The 23,439-nt window shown below is 35.8% G+C and overlaps 5 protein-coding genes, 1 long non-coding RNA gene and 1 other non-coding gene across 9 annotated transcripts; 2 read left to right on the top strand and 5 right to left on the bottom strand.

The window, feature by feature from the left end:
* LOC123317017 (glutamic acid-rich protein-like) lies at positions 1-3,059 on the bottom strand. 3 transcript variants are annotated; one of them, XM_044903363.1, is made up of 3 exons: positions 2,929-3,059; positions 2,051-2,218; positions 1-1,993 (listed from the first exon to the last, which is right to left on the bottom strand). In XM_044903363.1, exons 2-3 carry the CDS (start codon positions 2,175-2,177, stop codon positions 252-254), a joined length of 1,869 nt encoding a protein of 622 aa, XP_044759298.1. In that variant the 5' UTR covers positions 2,178-2,218; positions 2,929-3,059; the 3' UTR covers positions 1-251. The 3 variants fall into 3 exon arrangements, with proteins under 3 accessions (XP_044759298.1, XP_044759297.1, XP_044759299.1); XM_044903362.1 differs by having other exon boundaries at positions 2,860-2,963; XM_044903364.1 differs by lacking the exon at positions 2,929-3,059 and adding an exon at positions 2,628-2,791.
* A 291-nt stretch (positions 3,060-3,350) lies between these two features.
* On the top strand, positions 3,351-3,478 carry LOC123318103. The gene has a single exon (XR_006538260.1). It is a non-coding gene; the product is annotated as a U11 spliceosomal RNA (small nuclear RNA).
* A 433-nt stretch (positions 3,479-3,911) lies between these two features.
* LOC123317716 lies at positions 3,912-5,047 on the top strand. Its single transcript, XM_044904324.1, has 4 exons — positions 3,912-3,925; positions 4,033-4,355; positions 4,411-4,512; positions 4,563-5,047. The coding sequence occupies exons 1-4, from the start codon at positions 3,912-3,914 to the stop codon at positions 4,685-4,687; spliced, it is 564 nt and encodes a 187-aa protein (XP_044760259.1). The 3' UTR covers positions 4,688-5,047.
* A 2,690-nt stretch (positions 5,048-7,737) lies between these two features.
* On the bottom strand, positions 7,738-8,378 carry LOC123317299. The gene is made up of 2 exons (XR_006538157.1): positions 8,177-8,378; positions 7,738-8,076 (listed from the first exon to the last, which is right to left on the bottom strand). It is a non-coding gene; the product is annotated as an uncharacterized LOC123317299 (long non-coding RNA).
* A 4,360-nt stretch (positions 8,379-12,738) lies between these two features.
* On the bottom strand, positions 12,739-14,523 carry LOC123317715. The gene is made up of 6 exons (XM_044904323.1): positions 14,319-14,523; positions 14,094-14,256; positions 13,917-13,997; positions 13,721-13,798; positions 13,563-13,610; positions 12,739-13,361 (listed from the first exon to the last, which is right to left on the bottom strand). The coding sequence occupies exons 2-6, from the start codon at positions 14,119-14,121 to the stop codon at positions 12,739-12,741; spliced, it is 858 nt and encodes a 285-aa protein (XP_044760258.1). The 5' UTR covers positions 14,122-14,256; positions 14,319-14,523.
* Positions 14,524-19,462: 4,939 nt separating this feature from the next.
* LOC123317714 lies at positions 19,463-20,587 on the bottom strand. The gene has a single exon (XM_044904322.1). It carries the CDS (start codon positions 20,585-20,587, stop codon positions 19,463-19,465), a length of 1,125 nt encoding a protein of 374 aa, XP_044760257.1.
* Positions 20,588-21,217: 630 nt separating this feature from the next.
* Positions 21,218-21,895, bottom strand: LOC123317712 (vicilin-like seed storage protein At2g18540). Its single transcript, XM_044904320.1, has one exon. The coding sequence runs from the start codon at positions 21,893-21,895 to the stop codon at positions 21,218-21,220; it is 678 nt and encodes a 225-aa protein (XP_044760255.1).
* Between the last annotated feature and the right edge of the window lie 1,544 nt (positions 21,896-23,439).

Here is a 23,439-nt window from a genome sequence, read left to right as displayed (position 1 = left end):
TGGTTTCTCACAATTTATTCAAAATCATAACATAGCATAACATCATTTAAATACCTCTGGATTTCACACACTGTAATGAAGAATTACAGCAAAGTAATTATTCAAGATTAAATTAAGAATGTCCAAGAATATAAAATCAGATATAGTGAGCAACACAAAGGGAGTAAAGAAAAACATGTGCAACTCAGACAACAAAAAAGACTTTACCTGAAATACTGTAATAAATAACAACATAAATCTTTGGGCTCAAACTAGTACTTTCTAGATGAATCGAAATGCTTGGGATATTCCGTACCCGGAGGGTAATATGACGATGATGATGATGATGGCTGTGCCTGGTAACTATTACCCCCAAATCTATCAAGGTATGGCTTCAGGAAATTTGTGTTTTGGGTTGAATTCTTCTTCCAAGGTTCTGAAGGTAACTGACTCCAAGAGCTCTTTGAAGAACTGATGCCCTCCCCTGGATAGGAACTACGATACCTACCATTACTAGATTCTTTTGAGAAAGCCTTGTCAGCATAGTCTCCCAACCGCTCGTATATGCCCCTTGATTTCTTTTCCTCATAATAACTGGATGGTGGACGATCAAGCAACGGTTTACGAATGTCTCCAGATAACTTAGGTGGTGGTGGTGGTGACACATCTGGATAAGCAGCATCCCTTCCTCGGAACCTCTTCAAAGGCGGTGACATGCTTCGGGATTTCCTGGACCTTTTCAAATGTTCAAATGACTTCTTTGCTTCCTCCAATTTCTTGAACTCCCTGCTGAGATCCTCCTGGCGTCTCCTAAGATCATCCTCTCGTTTCAAGAAGCTCTCCCGATCGAACTCTGCCTTCTCCAACTCCAATTTGTGCTTCTTGGTCAACCGATGTGTTTCCTTCCTGAACTCTTCCTTTGCTTCTTTGAGTTCATCTGCGAGTTTTCTCATCTGCTGCCGGTACCTTTCAGCGCGCATCTCTTCAGCCTTACATTTTTTCTGCTCACCCATAAGACGTCTGCGTAAATTCCGAACTTCAATCTGGGTTCTATCCAAATCGGTCCGGAGTATATCCAGTTTTCTCTTGGTTTCATTCATTCGCTGCTTTAGGTCATCACTTTTAACTGATGATTCTTCTTTGCCACTTCTAGATTTTTTATCACTCTGCTTCTCATCTGATTTCTTCTTCTTATCACTGTCTTCCAATTTGGTTTTATCATCTGGAATTTTTTTTTCCTCGTCTGTCTTCTTTTTATCATCCTTCTTTATCTTATCACTAGGCTTTTCAACTTCCTTTTTCTCCTCTTTCTTGTCTGAATTCATTTCCTCTTCTTTTTTTTTCTGTGTGGCATCATTATGCTTTACCAATTGTTGGTCGTTTTTAACAGGTTTTTTTTGTCCATTTGGGCCTTTTTTAGTGACGTCAGGTCTACTTCTGCTAACTAAAATCTTCTTTCCTGCCAATACTGTATTGTTCATTTTTTCAACACATTCTAAGGCAATCTTAGGAGTGTCAAATTCAACATAGCCGAAAAATAATTTGCCGTTTGTAACCACTTTAGCTGTATTCACTCGTCCACAATCAGAAAAATGTTTTTTTAAACTTGAAGCATTAACAGAGCTAGAAATATTAGCGATCCAGACAAAGCTTGATGAAGTTCCTTTCTTCCGTTGCAGTTTTTTAATAACTGTTGCATTTGTATTCTTTTCATCAGTAGATGATCCAAGTTTAGTTTCTTTTTGATTGGTTTCACCTACTTTTGGTTCTTCTGATACTTTTTCAACTTTAACTTTGGTGTGGACAGTAACTGGAACTTCCGTACCCAAATCTACATCATTAGATAAGATGAGGGTACTGCTGTCACCACAGGATTTTGATGATTCCGTCTTAACTTCGGAGTTATCCTCGATGTCAATTTTGTTAATACTGCTCTCTGAATCTTTGTGATCTTTCACAGGTTTTTTAGCAATATCCTTTTTTATGTTGGAGACGACTTCTTCCTTTTTTTCATCTGAAACAATCTCCTTGGAATTAAAATCACGATCAATGTTGGAATGTCTTTTTTTACCATTTGTCTTCTCCTGGTCCCCTTCCACTGATCCAATACCTGTATCATCAACTACAGAAAATCCATCATCGAATAGAACATTCTCATCCGTTTCTTCATGCTCTGAAGTTTTAGCTGATTTACTCATATTTAGAAATATGATTGGTATATATTAGAAGATAGTTTAACCTGAATTCAAAAGAAATGTTAGTAACAGTCAAATTGTGGGGCAGTTCTTCACTAATTTTTCATTATTTATTCAACGATCAGACACAGATGTAATTAAACTCAAATGGGCCAAATATTTAAAACAGCATTGAAACTTCCATTACAAAATCACTGCACTCACTAAATGCCAGGAACTGCAGATATACTTGATGATACCTATAGTTTAGTAGTTCTTGATTAATGAAGCAAATATTTTTCAATAGGAAATGTGCTGATTTATTTCAATCCACAAAATGATAAAATCTCTGAAATTAAATCAACGCAAGGTGATTATCTTCCTTCTGGTTGTGAAATTTCAGATAGCCTTTAATAAAGGCTTTATTTAACTCCATGAGACAATTATGAACATATCCGTGCATATAATACCTACTGAAATTGGTCCTATATTATAATCTATATTAGATACAGAAAAATACGAATCATCTAATCCATATTAGAGGAACCCAAAACTACGTGAGATGAAAAGGAAGCAATGGATCACAATAATCAATAAGAGACGCAGCATAACCACCAAAGGGTTACGCATTCCGTTTTTGCATTCAATTAGAGCTTAACAATTAGATTAGAAGAACTTATAAACCGGAAAATCAATTCCAACCCACCTCGTATCACTAAAAAGTCAACTGACACTGTTTTTGATTTTTGTGAATTATTTTACGACTTTAACTTACCCTTTCGCACAGAAAAATAAATTTTTATCCCTCCAAAAGGATGAAATGGAAAGAACAAGGAACATAGAAAATTTGTAATCATAGCATAGAATCTAGAATCCATAAGTCAGAATAGAAAGTTCAGAACTTAACATTCTATTTATATGAAATATCTCGATCATCTTTCAAATTCGTGTTATGTTTGCGATTATATGAGAATTATCCCCATTTGGTTTATAATATTTATATCATAATGTCCATGATTTACGGTTTACGTAGATTTCTTTACAATTTACAGGTGAAAGAAAACAGATTACTTCTGAAGAGAAGTTTTCAAACATCCGTGTTCGTAAACATTGTACCACAGATGGCGCTGTACAATATACTCCACTCAAAAGATCTTATCGAAATTTTGTAAATATCATAAGAAATGTTGCTTACTTCAAAAGGGTGCTTGCTCTTCAATAGCACGCAGGCTTATCGGCCTTGCGGGGTATGGAAATCAAGACATACCCAGCACATAATTTTTGAAATCGCGGGGCAGTTTCCTGCGACATGCGGAGGCGCCCCCACTTTAATCATCGAAAATAAGTTGGTTAGCTAACGAAGGTTAGTGTAATTAAAGGGGGATTAGGAGATTTCCGACTTGCACTTCAAGCTTCAAGATGTGATGTAAGGGAGCATACGTTAATTCTCTCAAAGAATCCCAAAATCCTGGCCAATCAGGGCAAAGCTAACAGATTGAAAGAGCAGAAGACAGTTGTCTCTTTCTATGTCAACAAATATTTTCCCGCTCTCTTGGCGGCCTCGGCGCTCTTGTGACTATTTTCAGAGACAAAGTTTGTCTCTGCTATCTTATTATTATTCTTCTGAATTTAGAGTGGTTATTGAATAACGTTGAGTTAATTATTGTAATTCGCAAAAACACAAATTGTGACATTTACTTACCAAACGATTGGACAAAGCAATTTTGATTGCTGAATTTCAAGAGAACCACATCAAACATGGATCAGCAAAAGTGAGTTCTAACTTTTATATATTTTTTTTGCTTATGTTTTATTTGTTTTTATGTTTTTAGTTTGTCACCTATGTGGAAAACAATTGGTATACCAAACAATTTTCCAGTGTGTCGAACAAAAATCGGCACCTGAAAAAAATGCATAGCATTTTAAATAGCAAAGCATGCATAGCAAAGCATGTTAAATGCCCACTTTGCTCTGATGAGGATAAAATATCATTTGGATCCCACGAAAATTTGATAGATCATTTGGAGCAGATGCATTCTTTGGTAATCCAACAGTCTAGCCATCATTTTGCAAACAAGGAAGATTTTGAGGCTTGGAGATATCTTTCCAACAGGAATGTAGATTACATTTTAGAACGAGCAGTTAAAACTGATTCTGCTGAAGAATATATTTATTGTAACTGCAATCGTAGTAATACTATAGGTTAGTGTTTGAAGAGCCGAATCACAATCATGAAATTTTAATATATTTTTTTTAGGATATTTGAGTCCGTTTAGCCAACGAAATATGAAGAAGGGAGGCAGCATTAAGATATCTGGATTATGTCCATCAAGAATTTCTGTTAAAATTAACAGTTCTGGTAACATTTTTATAGCATCACATTACATTCATTCATTCATTTTATTTCAGGAGTGGCGGTCAAATATATCGAGACACATGTTGGTCATAATGATGAACTTCGATCTAAATGTCTCTCCAATACTCAGCAGGAACTGCTTGCAAACAAACTTGTTGTCGGAGGAATGAGTTCTTGAAGATGCAAGTTTCATGAATGAAGGAAAATTAGAGAGAATGAATATTTTAACAAAAGGAGATCTCTCATATATCATTCGAAAATTTAACATAAACAAACAGCGAAATGCAGATGATATGACAGCAACAGCCTTAAAAGTGGAAGAATTGAACAGTCAAGATGAAAACACTGTTTTCTTATTCAAGCAGATAGGTAATAATCATATTTTTATCAGGAGAAAGTCACCCTCAGCCACAAATTGAAGATTTTGCTATAGCTTTCATGAACAAGTCTATGGAAAGAGAGTCGAGGGAATTCCCAAAAATTATTTGTATTGATGGCATTCATGGAACCAACATGAGGAATTATCAATTGACTATTGTTTTAGTGAAAGATGAGAACAATGTTGGGTTCCCTGTATCCTTTTTGATTTCTAATCGTTTGGATCAGACGATCCAAATATTTTTAGGTCAATGAGGGAAAGACTTGGAGAATATATTATCGTCGCCTTGGACGTTAATGGGTCTTATCCACTCAATATAAATTTCGAGTAAAATGCATGAATTTGTTTTTTTGGGTGATGGTGAAATATAATTTCATTCATGTAGGTCAATGTGGTTTTATTTTGATTTTGGATTATCTAACTATACTAAAGAAATATATAAGATTGCTTAGTTTATATCCATTCTGAATACATTTTGTTTGTAGTGTTCACTTGTGTTACGCACACAAACTTTCTCCGAGTAAGCTCTGATTACTCAAAGCGTTCACAAATGTACGTATGTCTTCCTCGGAGTATGCTCTCTGAGCATGGTCATACTCTAGTCTTGTAGTAAGTTTGTGAGTGCAACCTTGGAGAATAATGCTATTGTACATGCACTGTTGCTTCCCATGGGTTATACAGATTTTTGTTTTGTGAAACAAGTAAATGTTTTCAGTAAATTGACTCGTACTTCTTGGATATTCTATTGTTCAGTGTAGAAAATAAAGAATGATAACTTTTCAACCTGGATGTTTCTGTTATTCCCTATGTCCTGCCATTTTCATTCTCAAGAGCATCTATGAAAAGAATTGAGTGAGAAAATTTGTGTATCTCTTTTTGTAAGCCAATTCTTCAAAGTTTTTGATACAGAAAAAATTTGAAAAAGCAATTATGAAGTTACATTGCCTACGAGTTCTGTAGAAAAATATCCCTAGAAAGATAATCCTTATTTTGAATAGACATTAAATTGTCTGATAACATTAGTTATTTTTTTCTACTCAATTTTGGATATGACCATTGAGTATTAGTGTGTAGTGGGTTTAATACTCAATGATATGACTTAGATTTATAGTTATATTTTAGTATTCAAAGCATACATCTTCCTTGAAGTGGATACAATTTTCAACATCTTTTTAATATTAACTAAAATGGCATAATAAGTTCAGGTAATTATGAAGTTTACCCAATTCCGTATTTTTATTACATTTTAATATTAACCAAATTTCATATCATATTTAATCAACGTGTAAAGTTTCGCACCACCTTAACTATCAAAGAATATTCATATTCATCCACATGAGGAACGAACGGAGAAATTTGTACAATACTATACTTCCAATATTATTATTATTATCCATGTTTGAATAATGTACTTCATATTATCAGTGGATTACAACACAAAACACTAATATCAGAGACAGAATAATAATTATTACAAGTTGAGCTTTGTAGCAAAGATCTTTCTTTGTAGGTTAAGCTATCAGCTGAAAGCTGTCAATTCATAACACAACATTCGTTTTTCGATTCACACACGTCGATATCGGGTGCATGGCGTAGGGAAAACGACAAACGAGATAGCTTTGCCCTGATTGGCCAGGATTTTGGGATTCTTTGAGAGAATTAACGTATGCTATGTAAGGGACCCCAATAAGATTGAAGATTTAGTCGAACAGAATCAGCTGGTCTCGTGTTTTGTATGTCAACTTGAAAGCAAATAATGTTTTCTTAAAAGTGTTTTCATTATCCAATTTATTCATTAGAATAATTCATTCATTTATGATTAATATCGATAAATAAGCCGCTCCATTCCGCTGTCAGATAGACATGAAAATAGAATTGTGGAGGATAAACATAGGTGTTGTGTAGGTAAACATAACATAATTTGAAATATTAATATACGATATACGTGCATTGAATTAGCATTATATTCTTCAAGTGAGGAACTTCACTCGTAATGACGCGTTTGTCGTCCACATAGACTTATAATACATGGACTCACTGTCACGTGACATTTCAGTAGATCGAGGGGTTGTATGCATTAGAGAGAGAAGTGCTTATGCGTTTTGATCGAACAAGAAAGAGATGAACTGATTCCGTGTGGGCAATGTCAAAATCATATGATGGATATAAACGCAGACGTTGCCCCATAGACCTAATAATACATGGACAGGCCTTCACGTGGTTTTCCCGTTCACCGCATCGAGGAATACCCACGAGAGAGAGGGGGGTGGTAGAAAAGAGAGATAACAGCAGTCCCTGGTAGTAAACGTCAAGCTGGTAGCTGGTAGAGAATAATTCAACGTTGCCGCTTCAAACAAGTTATCGAGTAAACTCGGGAATTCTACCAGTCCGCTGATCCTCCATGTTGCATTTTTGGGTGGTTGTCGCTAGATTTATAGACTTTCTATTAATTTGAAGCAATTTTTGTACTGAAATCAGAGACAACAACAGAGGTTGTCTCTGACTGAAATCAACTTCGAAAATGTTATCAAATCAACTATATTTTTCACGTACTTGAAACTCTCAAGTGCTGATAAAATAATAGATTCCGTATAAAAAAATACTACCTGAAATTTTTTTTTCTGATTTTTATTAATGTAAAAAACTTGAGAGTTATGTAAAACAACATTATTATCTCATTCGCCGGGGTCTGATTTTATATACACTGAAATTACTCATGATTTGGAAAGATAAAAGGACCCCTGCTTTGCGTTCTGGCTGGACAGAGAAAAATTAATCGTTAAAGTGAATTTTTTTAAACATTTTACCTTCCTTGTGCAAAAACATGTGTGGTATAGAGAAAAGGGCAATAATTTTAAGTATGTTTATTGATACTTTCACAAATAATATGAAATTTCCTGCTGGGGAAATATTTATATGATGATTAATCATTCACAAATATTTTGATAGGTTCTCCATCAGGTGGTTTAGTTGCTCTTCTCTGGCACTCCTGGCAGTAATATTTTACTGCTCCTGTTTCTTTATTGTGTGGCTTTCCAGTGTTAGATTTCTGTGACACTGATCAACAGAAAATATCGAGTTTTGAGTTTGCCGATGTCACAGGGCTTACTGAATATCAACATGATTTACATCTCTTCTCTTCCTAATATTGAATCCAGATTGGGATTAAGTATTTTCTTCGGACATGCCTTGAAATAGAATGTGATGGTACATATGTAACTACTTCGTTTGGAACAACATTCTTTATAATATTCAAAAATATATCTACTATCTCGAAATTCAAGTCACCTCCACAAATTCTTGCTGTGGCCTTGTGAAATATAGAAAACAGACTAGGTATATTCCTTGTAAATCTTTGTAAATCATGTCCTATATGTACATACATGAAATAACAAAGAAACTCCTTTATTGGTCTATTATTTCCAAAAATAAATCACTTTCGCTTTATTAGCATGTAGCAGTCGATTTTAAAAACCAAGTTTTCTGCTAAATTGTTTATGAGGAGAATGAAATATCGATTGAAAACACAGTAGCTGAACAGTAAACAATAAACATATGATTTTGACATTTTCTACCATATGTCCATCTCTTTCTAAGGTACTACTCGTGACCTCTCTCTCTCAGGGCCCGTCCATATTTTATTAGGTCTATGCGTTGCCCACAAGGTGTTCATACGTTGAGTATTATTCACATTATATTTATTCTTGAATGAAACTCACATAATTTTTATATTTTCCATTTCGAAGGAATGTTAAGGAATTCCTGTTTGCCTTCTCGGAAGCTTGTTGAACATTTATTATGGAAAATTTTTACAATTTTCTCAGACTTTGCCCACAAGGTGTTGATACGTTGATTATTATTCTCATTACATCTATTTTGACTAAAACTCACATATTTTTTGACATAATTGATTTCGAAGGAATGCTATGGAATTCCTGTGTGTCTTCTCGGAAGCTTCTTTAAAATTTATTGAAGAAAATTTTCGCATAAACTTGTGTTCTATAACCTTTTGACAGCTTGCCCACAAACTCTCCATCTTATTCAACCAACCGACTTCTCTCACATGCGGAGTCCATGTTATTTATAAGTCTATGGTCGTCCACAATTTTTGTGAGGTTAAAAGGTTGGATTGGCTTCGATTCGTAAAAGTTTCCATCGTATTCTTTAAATTCAACAAACAATCATTTTGACAATATCAATGTTTCTAGAGCGTTGTTCGTGATAATTTTTAGAATTCACAAAATAATAATAATTATCTAATTTTTATTGAATTTATAGTTGTTTCAGCTAACAAATGAAAATAATATATGAACGGAAAGTTTCAATTCGTATCATAGAGATGGAGATTTATTGGTAGAGGACAATTTTGTGGTCAATGGTTTCATAGAAGGGGGTAATTACCCCTCCCCAGGGGCGGATGGGACCACCGGGAAACCGGGAAGATTCCCGATGAAAACCAATTCAAAATTAATATTGGGAAAACTACCAATAAATATATGTTTCAATGAGTTTTGAAAATAATATTGATGAAAATAAATTATTCCTGAACAACTGGCATAAACAGGGTGGCTTGAAACGTAATGAAATACAGAAGCTGCGAAATACCCTACACGTAATTGTTTGATTATTATGCTGAACTTGCCTTATACGAAGGTTTTAAGTTGCCAGTCCATGGGACACGGGGTGTGAAAGTAAAGTTTAGTTATGTGATATTAAACCTCTGTTTTTAATATCACATTACCAAACTTTACTTTATTACTTTATTCAATATTATTTGACAGAAGCTAGATACATTTTCCGTTGATTTTATTTACTCAGAGTTGTTTTGAACAAAATGGATTGAAATAAATATAAAACTAACATAATGCAGATTGTAAAGGTGTAGTTAATTTAAGGGTCGATTTATAGTCGAAAAACAGTGGGTCTTTCATATAATATTTTTTTTTTGAGCAAACCATGTTTATATACAGCTTCCTGAAGAAAGCATATTAAAAGAAGAAAAGAAATGTTCAATTTTATTCTTAGAAACCAGAAAGCGGACAAAAATCAAATTGAGTAGTTGTTCTATAGGCAATAAAAAATTTTTTGGTGTTTCCCTATAATGTCTGCATGCTATCCGACAACTAGGTGAAAACTTTCACTTAAAGCAGGAAATCAAAAATTTCTCGAAAGTATTATATGAATAAGAAAAAAAAATTCTGGCGAAACGATTTTAGAGGTGTTTTTTAATATCCCTTGCAATTATATGGGAACATGGCCCAATTTTTTCATCGCCTTCTCGCTCCCACAAAATGTCTGCTCAATTTTTTGACAGTTTTCTGAATTGTAAAAAAACATTTGAAAATTGCTTTTAAGGTGCCAACCGAAGTGCCATCTTTAGGGGCTGCTCATCAAATTTTTTTTTTCCTGGCAACTCCACTGGACCCCCACCTTAAAAGTACTTTTTTCGTTCTTGAAGCGGGCCGGTCTGGAAGAAATTTCCCGGGCCGGTTCGAGGTAGCCCATCCGCCTCTGCCCCTCCCTGAGCCCATAACGAATTAAATTTTTTGAATTAAAACTAAGAAAAAACAATATTATAATGAAATGAAAAGGAGAGATTCCTTGTACAATTAAAAAAAAAAATCAAACATTTGAAATGTTGTTAAATAGTTCCGTTTTATAGAATATCTTATCTGATCGAAGATTGATTGTTGTTCATGATTAAAGCAGAAGTTTCAAAACTTTAACTTTAAATAATGGACTCCCACAAGGAGCTTTACTATCTCCTCTTCTTTTCAATTTATATTTTTGTGATATCCCGGATACTTTTTCCGAAAAACATATTTGCGCCGATGATATATTGCTCTAGCATTTCGCCATTTTGATTTCGAAGTATGTAATTGTGTATGAGAAAATAGGTACTTTGAACCAAGATTTGGTAATCCTGAAAAATTATTTCCTTGAATGGTGTTTATGTCATAATCCTAATAAAGGTTGATTCTCACTATATGTTCCATATCCACACCATATATCTCCCGTGTCAAATTCATGTATGTTCTCACTACCTCCATAGTTCTCACAATACCATCCGCCTTCCGTTTCTTATTCGACGGAAAAGGTCGAATAGTGTGAGATTGGTAAGGTAAGGATGGGATTACTGGGATTAGTCTCCTTCATGAAATCTCCATCTTGAGTTGAAGATTGCCAAGGTTGCCAAGGTCAATTGAAAAATCGCACATTTTATATATTTTGACAAGAAATTAAATTATTATTTTTACTAATCTTCGTTTTCGTTAGTAACTAAACTCTTGCAGCAGACAAATGCAACTCGGCACAGGTATTTGAATGCAGATCTAAAAGGTCAGTTCATATTATCCGTCCGTCTCAGTTCAGTTCAGCTCAGCCAAAATATCTTTCAATGTGTTTTATATGGACTAATTCATACTATCCGTCTCCGACTCTTCAGCACCTATCGGCACGCTTACGACCAGAGACAACCGAGACGGTCAACTAGGAACTAAATCTATGTCCGATTTTATCTTCCATCTCTTTCTAACATTGGCTTTGGGAATATATAGGTGGCGCTGGAATAGGCGGCGGAAGAAATGGCGGGAAATTTGAATCTCCATTAGTCCATATCGCAGTTAAATATTTCGATTTTTGCGAACATGAGGAAAAAGCTCTCATTTTTGATATTCAAGACACATATAATATCGACGAAAATATCTTGAATAACAAAAATGAAAGTTTTTCTTCATGTGCAAAGTTAATCATTTTTGACATTTTTAGGAATAACAAAACTCTGTATTCACAAGAATATGTTTATTGGCATACACACACATATTGGTACATACATATACAACTAGTAAATCCAAGAATTTATTACAATTGGTGCATAAAAATTGAAGATTAGAACATATAAAATTCATTAAACTTTGAAATTTTTGAAAACCATGAAAATTAGAGCCATGAAGGTCATAAAGGTAGACAAGAATGACGATCGAAATGGGTGATGATGCAAAAGCTGGTCGAAGAGAAGTAAAAAAATAAATTAAATCAGGAATGAAGCATTTTTTTTGCATCTGACTTCACTTCTTCGCACTTCCTTTTGCAACACCAAGGAATGCCAATCCCACATATTGCAGCAGAATATGTTTATTGACATACACACATATATATATAGCTGGTGAATCCAAGAATTTATTACAATTGGTACATAGAAATTGAAGATTAGAACATATAAAATTCATTAAACTTTGAAATTTTTGAAAAACATGAAAATTAGAGCCATGAAGGTCATAAAGGTAGACAAGAATGGCGATCGAAATGGGTGATGATGCAAAAGCTGGTCGAAGAGAAGTAAAAAAATAAATTAAATCAGGAATGAAGCATTTTTTTTGCATCTGACTTCACTTCTTCGCACTTCCTTTTGCAACACCAAGGAATGCCAATCCCACATATTGCAGCAGAATATGTTTATTGACATACACACATATATATATAGCTGGTGAATCCAAGAATTTATTACAATTGGTACATAGAAATTGAAGATTAGAACATATAAAATTCATTAAACTTTGAAATTTTTGAAAAACATGAAAATTAGAGCCATGAAGGTCATAAAGGTAGACAAGAATGGCGATCGAAATGGGTGATGATGCAAAAGCTGGTCGAAGAGAAGTAAAAAAATAAATTAAATCAGGAATGTCGCAATTTTTTAATTTTTTTTTCATAGGCCTTTTTTTTGGCATCTGACTTTACTTCTTCGCACTTCCTTTTGCACCACCAAGGAATGCCAATCCTGCATATTGCAGCAGTCATGATGTCCCTTATGCGATTTTTATGATCAGGACATCCTAGATCCTCAAAATTTATGTCAGATCTAAGTACCCCAAGTGCGGTTGCTGCTTACTATCGTACTGGACAGCTTCTTTAATGTCCATCTCATCAAAAAGAAGGACACAGCATCTTTCCTTACCTTGGGGAAGATTTTGATCAATTTGGTCAAAAATATTTTGGTTTATGCCAACTTTGAAAGGAACCTTCTTCAGCAAATTAAGAATGGTATTTTTGCATGGTAGGGATGCAAATTTTCGGAGGAGATTGTAGCAACGTGGACTCCTCTTGAAGAGAGATAGTGCCAATATTTTGTCCTCCAGCGACCATCTTCTTCCTTTAACATTCTTCACTTTATAGTTTCTGATTTGAGACACCATCAAATTGGCTGTCAGTGATGGCACATCCTTAAAAATATTCTTCACAACCCTTTCATTCGAAATGTCAAGGATATCACTGACAGCAGCACTCCTTTTTCTGCACAAAGCCTTCACCTTCCGCAGTTGATCCTCCTTTCTCCGTAGTATATCGACCAATTTCTTCTTTCTTGGTGTCGAATTTGAAAGATGGAAATTGTCGATATTTCTAAATTCACGGGATCTCCTCCACATTGGAGACTGTGGCAATGCCGGAGTACTCGGAGTCGGATCATTGAGATCTGAAAATAGACAAATGATTTTTACATTTATTCATAATAGAAAAAGTTTGCTGACACACCTCAATACTTGATATGTAATAATGATCAGTGATGATAATAAGTCAGAAATTGTCTAATGACAATTCTTACATACAAAATGAATAAAAGTTTTAAGATTTTCATTGAAAGCAAAAACCATACCTGATAATGAAATTGATGTACCTGCATGTATCTCTTCAGTTACAGAAGCTTTTCCCTCATTAGCTGGAACTAATTAAAAGATCATTGAAGTTGTAGTTTATAAGAGAATCATACATTTGACGGAATTGTAGAAAACATGGAACCATATAAACTAAATTAATATTTTATGAATATAATACCTGATGATGGGAATGTGGAAGTACTTGATACAGCAGCATGTTCCTCATCAGTGTTAGGTTCTACCTCATCAGCTAGAACTAATTGAAAAACAATAAGAATTGTATTTGATTAGGGATTTACACATTTAATTATAGCATCAAAGATAACATGCAACCATATGAACTAAATTGATATTTATAGGAATGAATAAAATACCTGACGCTGGGAATGTGGATATACCTGATGTACCAGCATGTTCCTCATTAATAAGGGAAGGCATGCTTTCCAATGTATTTGCTGAAACATCGAAATAAGAGTTAGCATTGTAATATATGAATATGATAATATGCAACGTTGGACGAAATTAGTAATTTTAGAAACAAAATTAATTACCTGCAGAAGAAGAGATTACCCAAGGCATGGGAATAGCATTTCTATTCAGTTTCTGCAAACTTGAATCGGTGAAAGCTTCCCTTCTGAAATGGTTGTTGCAAATTCTGTGATGCTTTCTTACAGCACATGCTTTAAACCCAGAGTTTGCATCCACAACTCATTCCTGTGAAAGAAAATATACATTTACTCAAATGATCTTAGGTTTAAATAAACAATTTTACGTACCTTGCAGGGTTGTATGGAAAACAAAATAATCTCTGGACTTCTGACTCAGAAGCCCCACATATTAAACACTTTCTTTCGGCCATAATAAAAATTAAAATCTAAATTAAATCACTTGCACGAGGCGTTCTCTAAGGAAATTCAAAATGATTCTTAGAGATAGGATAAACAGAGTCATGCGCCATTCCGCTTCTTTCATAAATTTTTCTTCTTCTTTAGCATTCTGTACATAGACATTTCAAATTATCCAAAAAGCGTTGGTAGCGCCCTCTGGAAATTACTGGAGGAGATGGTTAAAAAGGATAGACTTATACAAGTCACACAGAACAGAGAGAGATGCAGCATCATTCTTAACTTCGGACAAATTTTGGCCTGGAGTTGACCGTCTCGGTTGTCTCTGCTTACGACCGTCCGACGGTATTCTTCCAGAGAATATTGTGCGGATGGGCTGAAGGGCGTGGTTGGACTGAATGAGACTGAACGTATAATATGAATAAGCAACCTCTCAGTTCAGCTCAGTCAATCGAGGGTTTTCCTTTGTTGTGAAAGCTTCTTTGAACTTTTTTTTGTATTAAATGCGAAATTTTCCACAGTATACAGGATGATTCATAACTATTGGGACATAGGCTAAGGGCAGATTGTTTGGACCAAAATATGGCGATAGGACCAAATATACCTCGATGAAATATTGCTGTGCAAAAAAGATAGAGGACATTAAAGTTGATTTTTTTTTTGCTAATAATTTCACTGTATATTTTTTCATCCGTTTTTAAGAAAAACACAATTGAACAGTTCAGAGCATCGGAAGGGGATTTGAAGTAACGGCTTATTTATTTTATTCATTTATTTCGACGATAAAGCATAATTAAAAACAATGTTACATAAAAAGAATAAACTTAAATTAAATGTTCTACGTGTCCTCCCCCTACTTCTATGCTTTTTCTAATTCTTTCAATAAAGGACTTTCGAACTTTGAAGAAAATATTATTCTCTCCCCTTATACAAAATTCAACTTTAACGCCCTCTATCTTTTTCCACAGCAATATTTTATTGAGGTATATTTGGTCCTATCGCCATATTTTGGTCCAAACAATCTGCCCTTAGCCTATGTCCCAATATGAATCACCCTGTATAATCGAAATGATATCATTCTAAAAAAGCCATGATGTGTGGACCAATTTTTTTTATAATGTCCAATATTCACCTTCAACTTTCCTCTCTTCAAATATTGGTTAGACACCTAATCTTTTTACCGACCTTTTGTTCCTCTTCATCTTCGTCTAACAATAATGCAAAAGCACATCATTCATTCAGGCGTAATTGCAGCAATTTTATTTTTAGCAGAAGTCAAAGGGTTTACGTCCTATGAGATAGGGCACGTAAGAGAAACAACGAAAATAATAATAAAATACTGATAATTTAACAATATTTTTAGGGTCCTTCTGTTTTGATCAAAATGAAAGTGAAAGAGAGAATGGGCAACGTTTTAGAATTTTCAACGATAAAACTCCTCAGCAGCGCGATCATTTGGAAAATTTGAAGAGGGAAATCGATGAGAGAAGCTTAAAAGGTGAAAAGCTAACAATTAGATACATCGGCGGTGAGCCGAAGATCATCAGGAGGAAAAACTAGTTAAGCCCCCTTTACAGCAGAACATAAGGATTTATTACCATAACGTCGGTGGTATTTGTACGCGATTGGATGAGTTAAGAACCTTGGCTATTGACTGTGAATATGATGTTTTGGTTTTGACAGAGACGTGGTTGAGTGCGGATGTGCTTGATGCGGAATTTCAGGCTCCCGAGTGGGATGTTTTTCGATGTGATCGATCGAATTTGACTAGTTCCAAGGTGAGGGGGGGAGGTGTGATGATATTGACACGTAAAGGTTTGTGTGGCAGGACAATAAAATGTGCAATTCAGGATGTGGAGCAAGTGTTGGTGTCTGTAAACATCAACTCGATCAAGACAATTATATGTGGTGTCTATATTCCCCCTGGCTCTTCTGAGAGTCGTTACCAGCATCATTGCGACGCCATTGAGGAGGTTCAACTCCACGATCCAACTTCCAATTTCATCATTTGTGGCGATTACAATGTACCAACAGCGAGTTGGGATGGCGATAGGTTTGTGTTGTGCTCATCAAATGACTTTCGGCAGTGTGTGGCTGAGACTTTCACCTTTCTTGGCATGCATCAGTTTAATAAAGTTCCAAACAGCCGGGGTACGTATTTAGATCTTATATACACTAATATGGACAACTTGAGTTTGGTGTTCCAGGACTCTCAGATTTTTCATGACTCAATCCATCATAGTGCTGTATCTTTTTTCGTTGAGAATATTGATAATGAAGCTTGGGGCCAACCGACCAAGATCATACTATGACTACCGTAATGCCAATTATGTCGGTTTGAATGACTACTTTAGTTCTGTTGATTGGCGAGTCTGTACGCAGTCCGAGGACGTCGATGAATGTGTTGCTAAATTTTATGATATAATCAATGTTGGTTTGGAATCATTTGTTCCCAAGAAAACTAAAATGAGAACTGAGAAATATCCAGCATGGTTCAACAAACGTTTGATATCGTTAATAAATAAGAAAAAGCAATTACATAGGGAATATAAAAGATCCATGTGTGCAGACATTTGGGATCAATTCAAGGTGGTTAGAGCGAAATGCAAGCAGTTGAACAGAAACCTTTATAATAGTTACATCGCCGAGATCGACGCGAGCTTGCGAACCGACCCCAAGTTTTTTTGGTCATATTTTAAAACACTGAGTCCGTCAAATGATCTTCCAGTTAGTATGCATTTGGATGATAAGATTGCTGATAGCGATGAAGATATTACAAATTTGTTCGCCGATTATTTTGCCAAGACATACGAAAACGAGCATATAGTTTCACCTGGAATGCACTCAATACGGGAATGTATTGGTTTGTCTCAGCTGTCCCTATCCACGAGGGAAGTTTTTGAGGGGATCCAGGGTTTGAAGGGTGCATGGCTATTCGTGTGGTCCGGATGGGGTGCCTGCGATGCTTATAAAGAGGTGTATTTTTTCACTCACAACACCAATTCGTGATATATTTGAGGTCTCCTTGAGAACTGGGAAGTTTCCCTCATACTGGAAAAACGGTTATTTGGTACCTGTGTATAAGGCTGGAGACAAAGAGGATATTAGAAACTATCGAGGTATTGCGCTGCAGTCTGTTTTACCGAAGTTACTCGATAAGTTGGTGTGTGTCAGATTAGTGTGGGAGAGTTCCTCGTTTATAATAAATCAGCAGCACGGATTCTCTAGGGGTAGATCTACGATGACCAACCTACTGGTTTATGTGGAGGATATTATCAGTGCACTGGAGGACGGTAGGCAGACTGACGCCATTTACAGTGATTTTAGCAAGGCTTTTGACAAAGTCAATTTGAATATCCTTATGTTGAAACTACACAGATTGGGAATAAGGGGTATTATGTACGAGTGGTTTAGCAGCTTTTTGAGGAACCGTCTTTTGGCAGTCAAACTGAGAGACTGCATTTCCTACTATATTCCTGTTTATTCTGGGGTGCCACAGGGGTCCCATCTAGGACCCATATTGTTTTGCCTCTTCATCAACGACATCAGTAGTGTGTTTCTCAACTCTGACTATTTGTTGTTCGCGGACGATTTGAAGTTTTACCGTGTTATTTCATGTGACAATGACGTCAAGTTACTGCAGCAGCATTGCAATAGATTGGAGGAATGGTGTTTTTCCAATCGTATGTTTTTGAACATCAAGAAGTGCTCGGTGATCACGTTTTCCAGAGGAAGAGGCTATATACATTCCACATACGACCTGTGCGGTGAGAGATTAACTCGAACAACGTCAGTTAAGGACTTAGGAGTGTGGTTCGACACGAAATTATCATTTCATTCTCACTTGGCTTACGTGAGGGATAAATCGTTGAGACTTTTGGGTCTTGTGATAAGAAATTGCAGATCGTTTTCTGAGAGTGCACTGATTTCTATGTTTTGCTCCCTGATTAGAAGCATTCTTGAGTATGGCTCCTTGGTTTGGTCTGGTCTCCTAGAGGTGTGGTGGCCTCTCGATCACTGGAGAGTGTACAAAGCAAATTCCTGAGATTTATTGCTCAAAAAAGGGGTATACGTTATGCTGAAGTGAGTGTTACGGCAATTAGGGAATCGGTGGGACTGTGGTCGCTGTCTGATAGAAGACGTTTATTGGACTGTTGTTTCTTGCATAAGTTGTTACATGGCTGCGTTTCCTCACCTGAACTAGTGTCAAGACTAACCTTGAATGTGCCTCCTAGAAGAACTAGGCATACTGATTTGTTTAGGCCGAGAGCGTTACGTACTAATTATGGTAATCATCTATACCTAGGTAGAACTCTTAACTTTATGAACAGGTATCCTGAGTTGGATATCTGCGAGCAGTCACTCGGTAGATTCAGGTCACGGCTGAGCGTTGTGCTTTCGCGTTCCTCAGTGATGGGTAGAAGAAGGTGAAACACTAGATTATTTTTTTATGTTATACTCGATGTCGTAGTTGCTGTGTTCCAAAATAGTTTGTTATGTAGTAGTTTTTATTTTAATGAGGCTGTTATTTTTTTTGTTAAGATGTATTTTTTTTCTGTAAAGGGGTTATCCCGTAGATTTATAATAAATAAATAAATAAAAAATAAATACATACTCTGGATCGAATGCAACGCTTCCTTAGTATTTCCCACAGCTTCTTTCTTCTGACCTTATCGAAAGCCTTGACCAAATCTATAAACACAAAATAGGCAGTCCTTTTGTTTTTCCTTACTTTCTCAATTATCTGCTTAATTGTGAATATATGATCTTGAGTACTTCTTCCTTTAATGAACCCGCTTTGTGCCTCTTCTAGGGATTTCTCTTCATGTGCTCTCAGTCGCTGTTCGAGTATCGATTCATACACCTTCAACGCAGTATTCATTAATGTTATCCCTCTGTAATTACTACATTCTTTTTTATCTCCGCTCTTATAAATAGGAACAATCAAAGCCCTCCTCCAGTCCTCCGGTATTTCTTTCTCATTCCACGCTTTTTGACAGATCACTCTAAAAATTTCTCTACCGATATTCCCCATATTTTTTATCATCTCTGGTGCTATCTTTCCACTTTTCAACTTATTTATTATTTAATGCTTCGTTAATTTCCTCTATAATTATATGGCCTTCATCAGTGTTTGTTCGAGCATCCTTTCCGACAGCTTCCTCAGGCATGACATATCTATCGTTTCCTTCCAAGAGTTCTATAAAATACTCTCTCCATCTTCCCATGGGAATGATTTCCTTCTCACTTGTCAGTAATTCCCTTTGTTTGTTTCTTATGGTTATTTGTTCTAATCCCTTTTTCTTTTTCGTATTTTTTAACATTCTATAGAATAATTTTTTGTTCTCATTAGCATATTTTTCCATTTTATCCCCAAAATCAGTCCAGTTCTTTTCCTTGTTGCTCTTGATCATTTTTTTAACTTTTTTTCTTTTTTCCTTGTACCTCATATAACTTTCCTCAGTTCTTTCTCTTAAGTATTCTTTCCATCTGTTCTTCTTGCATTTAATCTCTTTTTTAATGTCCTCACTCCACCAAGAAGTATATTTCCTTTTTCCTTTGACTCTTACACTTCCACAAACCTCCTTTGCTGTTGCCAATACTTTTGTCTTGAAGTCGACCCACAAATCTTCCAGCCTCCAGTTACAGTTGACTACATCTACCCTTGAACGTTCTTCTTCTAATTTTGTTCTGTAGTAAAAGGCGAAAGATTTATTCGCACCTGAGGAGAGATCAGATTTTGTTCTGTACTTCTCTGCAATCACACGTTTTCTTAGCTTATAATATTTAATCCGTTCATAACATCTTTCATTTTGTTTTTCGACCTTCCCTCCCTCATCCTCTTCTACCATTCTCGCAACCAACATGTAGTGATCGGTTCCTAATTCAGCTCCCCTGTATACTCTCACATCATTCACCTCTCTCCTACTATCCCTCTCCACGACTATGTAATCTATAATTGATCTATCTTCTCTTTTTGGTCCCTGTCTTGTATACTTATGAATATCCTTATGTTCATAGAAAGTATTTGTCACTATTAAGTCGTTCACTCTGCAGTATTCAATAAGTCTATTTCCATTATTTGTCTTCTTATCTTCACCATATTTGCCCACAACTCCATTATTATCCTGTGAAATACCAACTCTACCGTTGATATCTCCGCATATTATAATTTTTCCCTTACAGTTCTCCTTTGCCATATTCAATTCTTCCCAGAATTTATCTTTTTCTTCCGCTCTTGCATCCTCGTTCGGACCGTATACTACCAATATAGATATAATTCGGTTCGTACTCTTTTTTAGACGCAGTAAGAGAATCCTTTCAGAGTACACCTCCCAGTGGTCCACAAATTGACTCTATCTCTTATTTATCAGACATCCCACTCCCGCTGCACCGTGTCTTTCATATTCCACTCCACCGTATACCATAATGTGCCCATTTTCCATCAATTGTTCTCCTTTCCCCTTCTTTTTTGTCTCTGTTATACCTAAAACGTCAATGTTATATCTCTCAAACTCCCCTATTAAATCCAATTCTTTTCCCCTTATTCCTCTAACATTCCATGTGGCCAATTTCCACTCTCTCCATTTAGTCTTCGTTCCAACCAGAATATTATCCTCCATTTTTCCACTTTCTTTCCCCTAGTCATCTCTTTTCTCTGTGTGTTTCCATATTCATTTTCATTCTCCTGCTTAGTCATCATCTTTTCAGTACTTCCGTGGCCACTAACCATAATTAGTTTTTTGCCAAATTTCCTCTGTTCCGAGTTACATTTTGTTCCTTTACTCCTTGCTCCTTTTCATCCCAGACATATAGTATTCCATCTATCGTTATTTTTGATATCCTATTTTCACTTTTCTTTCTTTGTCTCTCTCCACTTTTCCTATTTCTAGGATCTGCTTCTGGATTTGTCTCTCCTTTGGGGTAAGGTCGTTTTCTATAATTGTTTTCTTTCCTTTCAAATTATGTTTCTTCTTCATTACCTGTTGTTTTTGCTCCCAACTACCTACTTCAGCGACAAACATTTCAATATTTGTACCTTGATTTATTCTGTATGCTCTTTTAATTTCAACTTTTGTCTTCAGTTCATTTTCTATGTACGTTTGAATTTCCTCCTTCTCTTTTCCAACCTCAATTGCAAGATTCTTGATTACAATATTGTTTTTCTTCCTTCTTTTTTCCTCTCTTTCGGTCTTATCTTCCAAAATTTCAATTCTTTTCTCTAACATTTTTTTCTCCTCATTCCATTTTTTCTCTCTTTTCTGCATTTCTTCCCGCATATTCTTGATCTCAACCTTTAGTTCTTCTGTATTTTTCCTCATTTCCACCATCATTTGTTCCATCATCATCTTCAACATATGTTCTAGGTTTCCGGAATCCATTTCTTCCCCACCCTTTCTTAGTTTCAGGTTTGGTGATCTCAGTACTTTTTTATTCCTTCCAATAGACTCCGCTTCTATCTCTTCGAACTCGTCACTCCTATTGCGTTTTTTATCCGCTAGACTCATTAAGGATCACCTGTTGCCGTATACTCTTCGATTTACGCGTATAACCGCCGTGCGTCAGCAGAGCGGTTGCGTCAGCCCCCTACTTAATTCAGGTTTTGACCCGCCTCTATCGCTGGCTCGTCAGTTACAGCTTTCCTTTACTATATCGGGTTTGTTGTTATTATCCTTTTTTCTTGAGTGTTTTATTTCCTTTTTCTCAATTTTTGTGTAACGGGCAGACTCACCTGAAAACCCACCAATTGAACTTTGAAAAAAACTTCTACCTCACGCTCTTATTTTTAATTTTCTTATCTCTATATCTTATTCTATAGCGCAAATGGATTTTCGCTACCCTAAAATGGAATTGCGCGTGCTCTGTACAGTTCACAACCGTTGTGAGCCACTCTACGATCAAGCCTATAATATGAATAAGCAACCGCTCAGTTCAGCTCAGTCAATCGAGGGTTTTCCCACAGATTACAGAGTGGGTTTTCCTTTGTTGTGAAAGCTTCTTTGAACTTTTTTTTGTACTAATTGCGAAATTTTTCACAGTATATAATCGAAATGATTTCCTGTTCATTCTAAAATAGCCATGATGTGTGCACCAATGTCCAATATTCACCTTCAACTATCCTCTTTTCAAATATTGGTTAGAAACCCAATCTTTTTACCGACTTTTTGTTCCTCTTCATCTTCGTCTAACAATAATGCAAAAGCACATAATTCCTTGAGTCAAAATTGCAGCAATTTTATTTTTAGCAAAAGTTAAAGGGTTTTCGTAAGAGAATAAAGAGAATAACGAAAATAATAATACTAATAATTTAACAAAAATTTTTAGGGTCCTTCTTGTACTGTTTTGATCAAAATGAAAGGCTTCATGTGTCATGTGCTGGTCTATGCGAATGCAACCGAAGATTCACGACACACGAAGCGGAAGGTGACTGAGACGATCGTGACTGATAATATGAACCATAGACAATCTGATATGAACGCAACCTCCGTCAAGGGCTAATGATCCTTCCGCCGGCCTGAACTGAGCGGAACGTATAATATGAATCGACCTTTTGTCGTACACGAAGATTACAAAACATTTCCATAATAATTTTGGAGACTTCTTTCAACATTCGAAGCAAAATCTGTATTTTTTATACCAGAATAATTTATTATCAATAAATTATCAATGCTGATAAAATTAAAGTAACTTTCAAATCGAAATAATTCAGTGGGTCATCAAGAAGATGTTTACATGAGGGATTTGACTGGAGATAATCGATATTGACTTAGTCGACTACGATCCAACGGAAGAAGCTAGAAGGTCAAGAACCTACCACCGAAGACCGAAAGATCAGTTAAGAATTTAAATGTCACCAAAGAAGAGCTTAACCTGTGAAAGCTATAGGCAGCATACAAATATCAACACGACTATGATCGTGTGAGAGTCCAGAAACCATAAGAGTCAACTGGATAATAGGCAAAATGCCCGGAACCTATGAAGAAGCAGTTAAGGGTTTTTAGTGGGTCTCGAGCTCAGAGAGTGAGAATCCCCACACTGTTCCCCCTCAGGA

The sequence above is a fragment of the Coccinella septempunctata genome, chromosome 7, assembly GCF_907165205.1.
Source record: "Coccinella septempunctata chromosome 7, icCocSept1.1, whole genome shotgun sequence".
Taxonomy (NCBI): Eukaryota; Metazoa; Arthropoda; class Insecta; order Coleoptera; family Coccinellidae; genus Coccinella; species Coccinella septempunctata.
The sequence above is the reverse complement of the archived record's forward strand: the minus strand, read 5'-3'. Positions and strand labels throughout refer to the sequence as shown.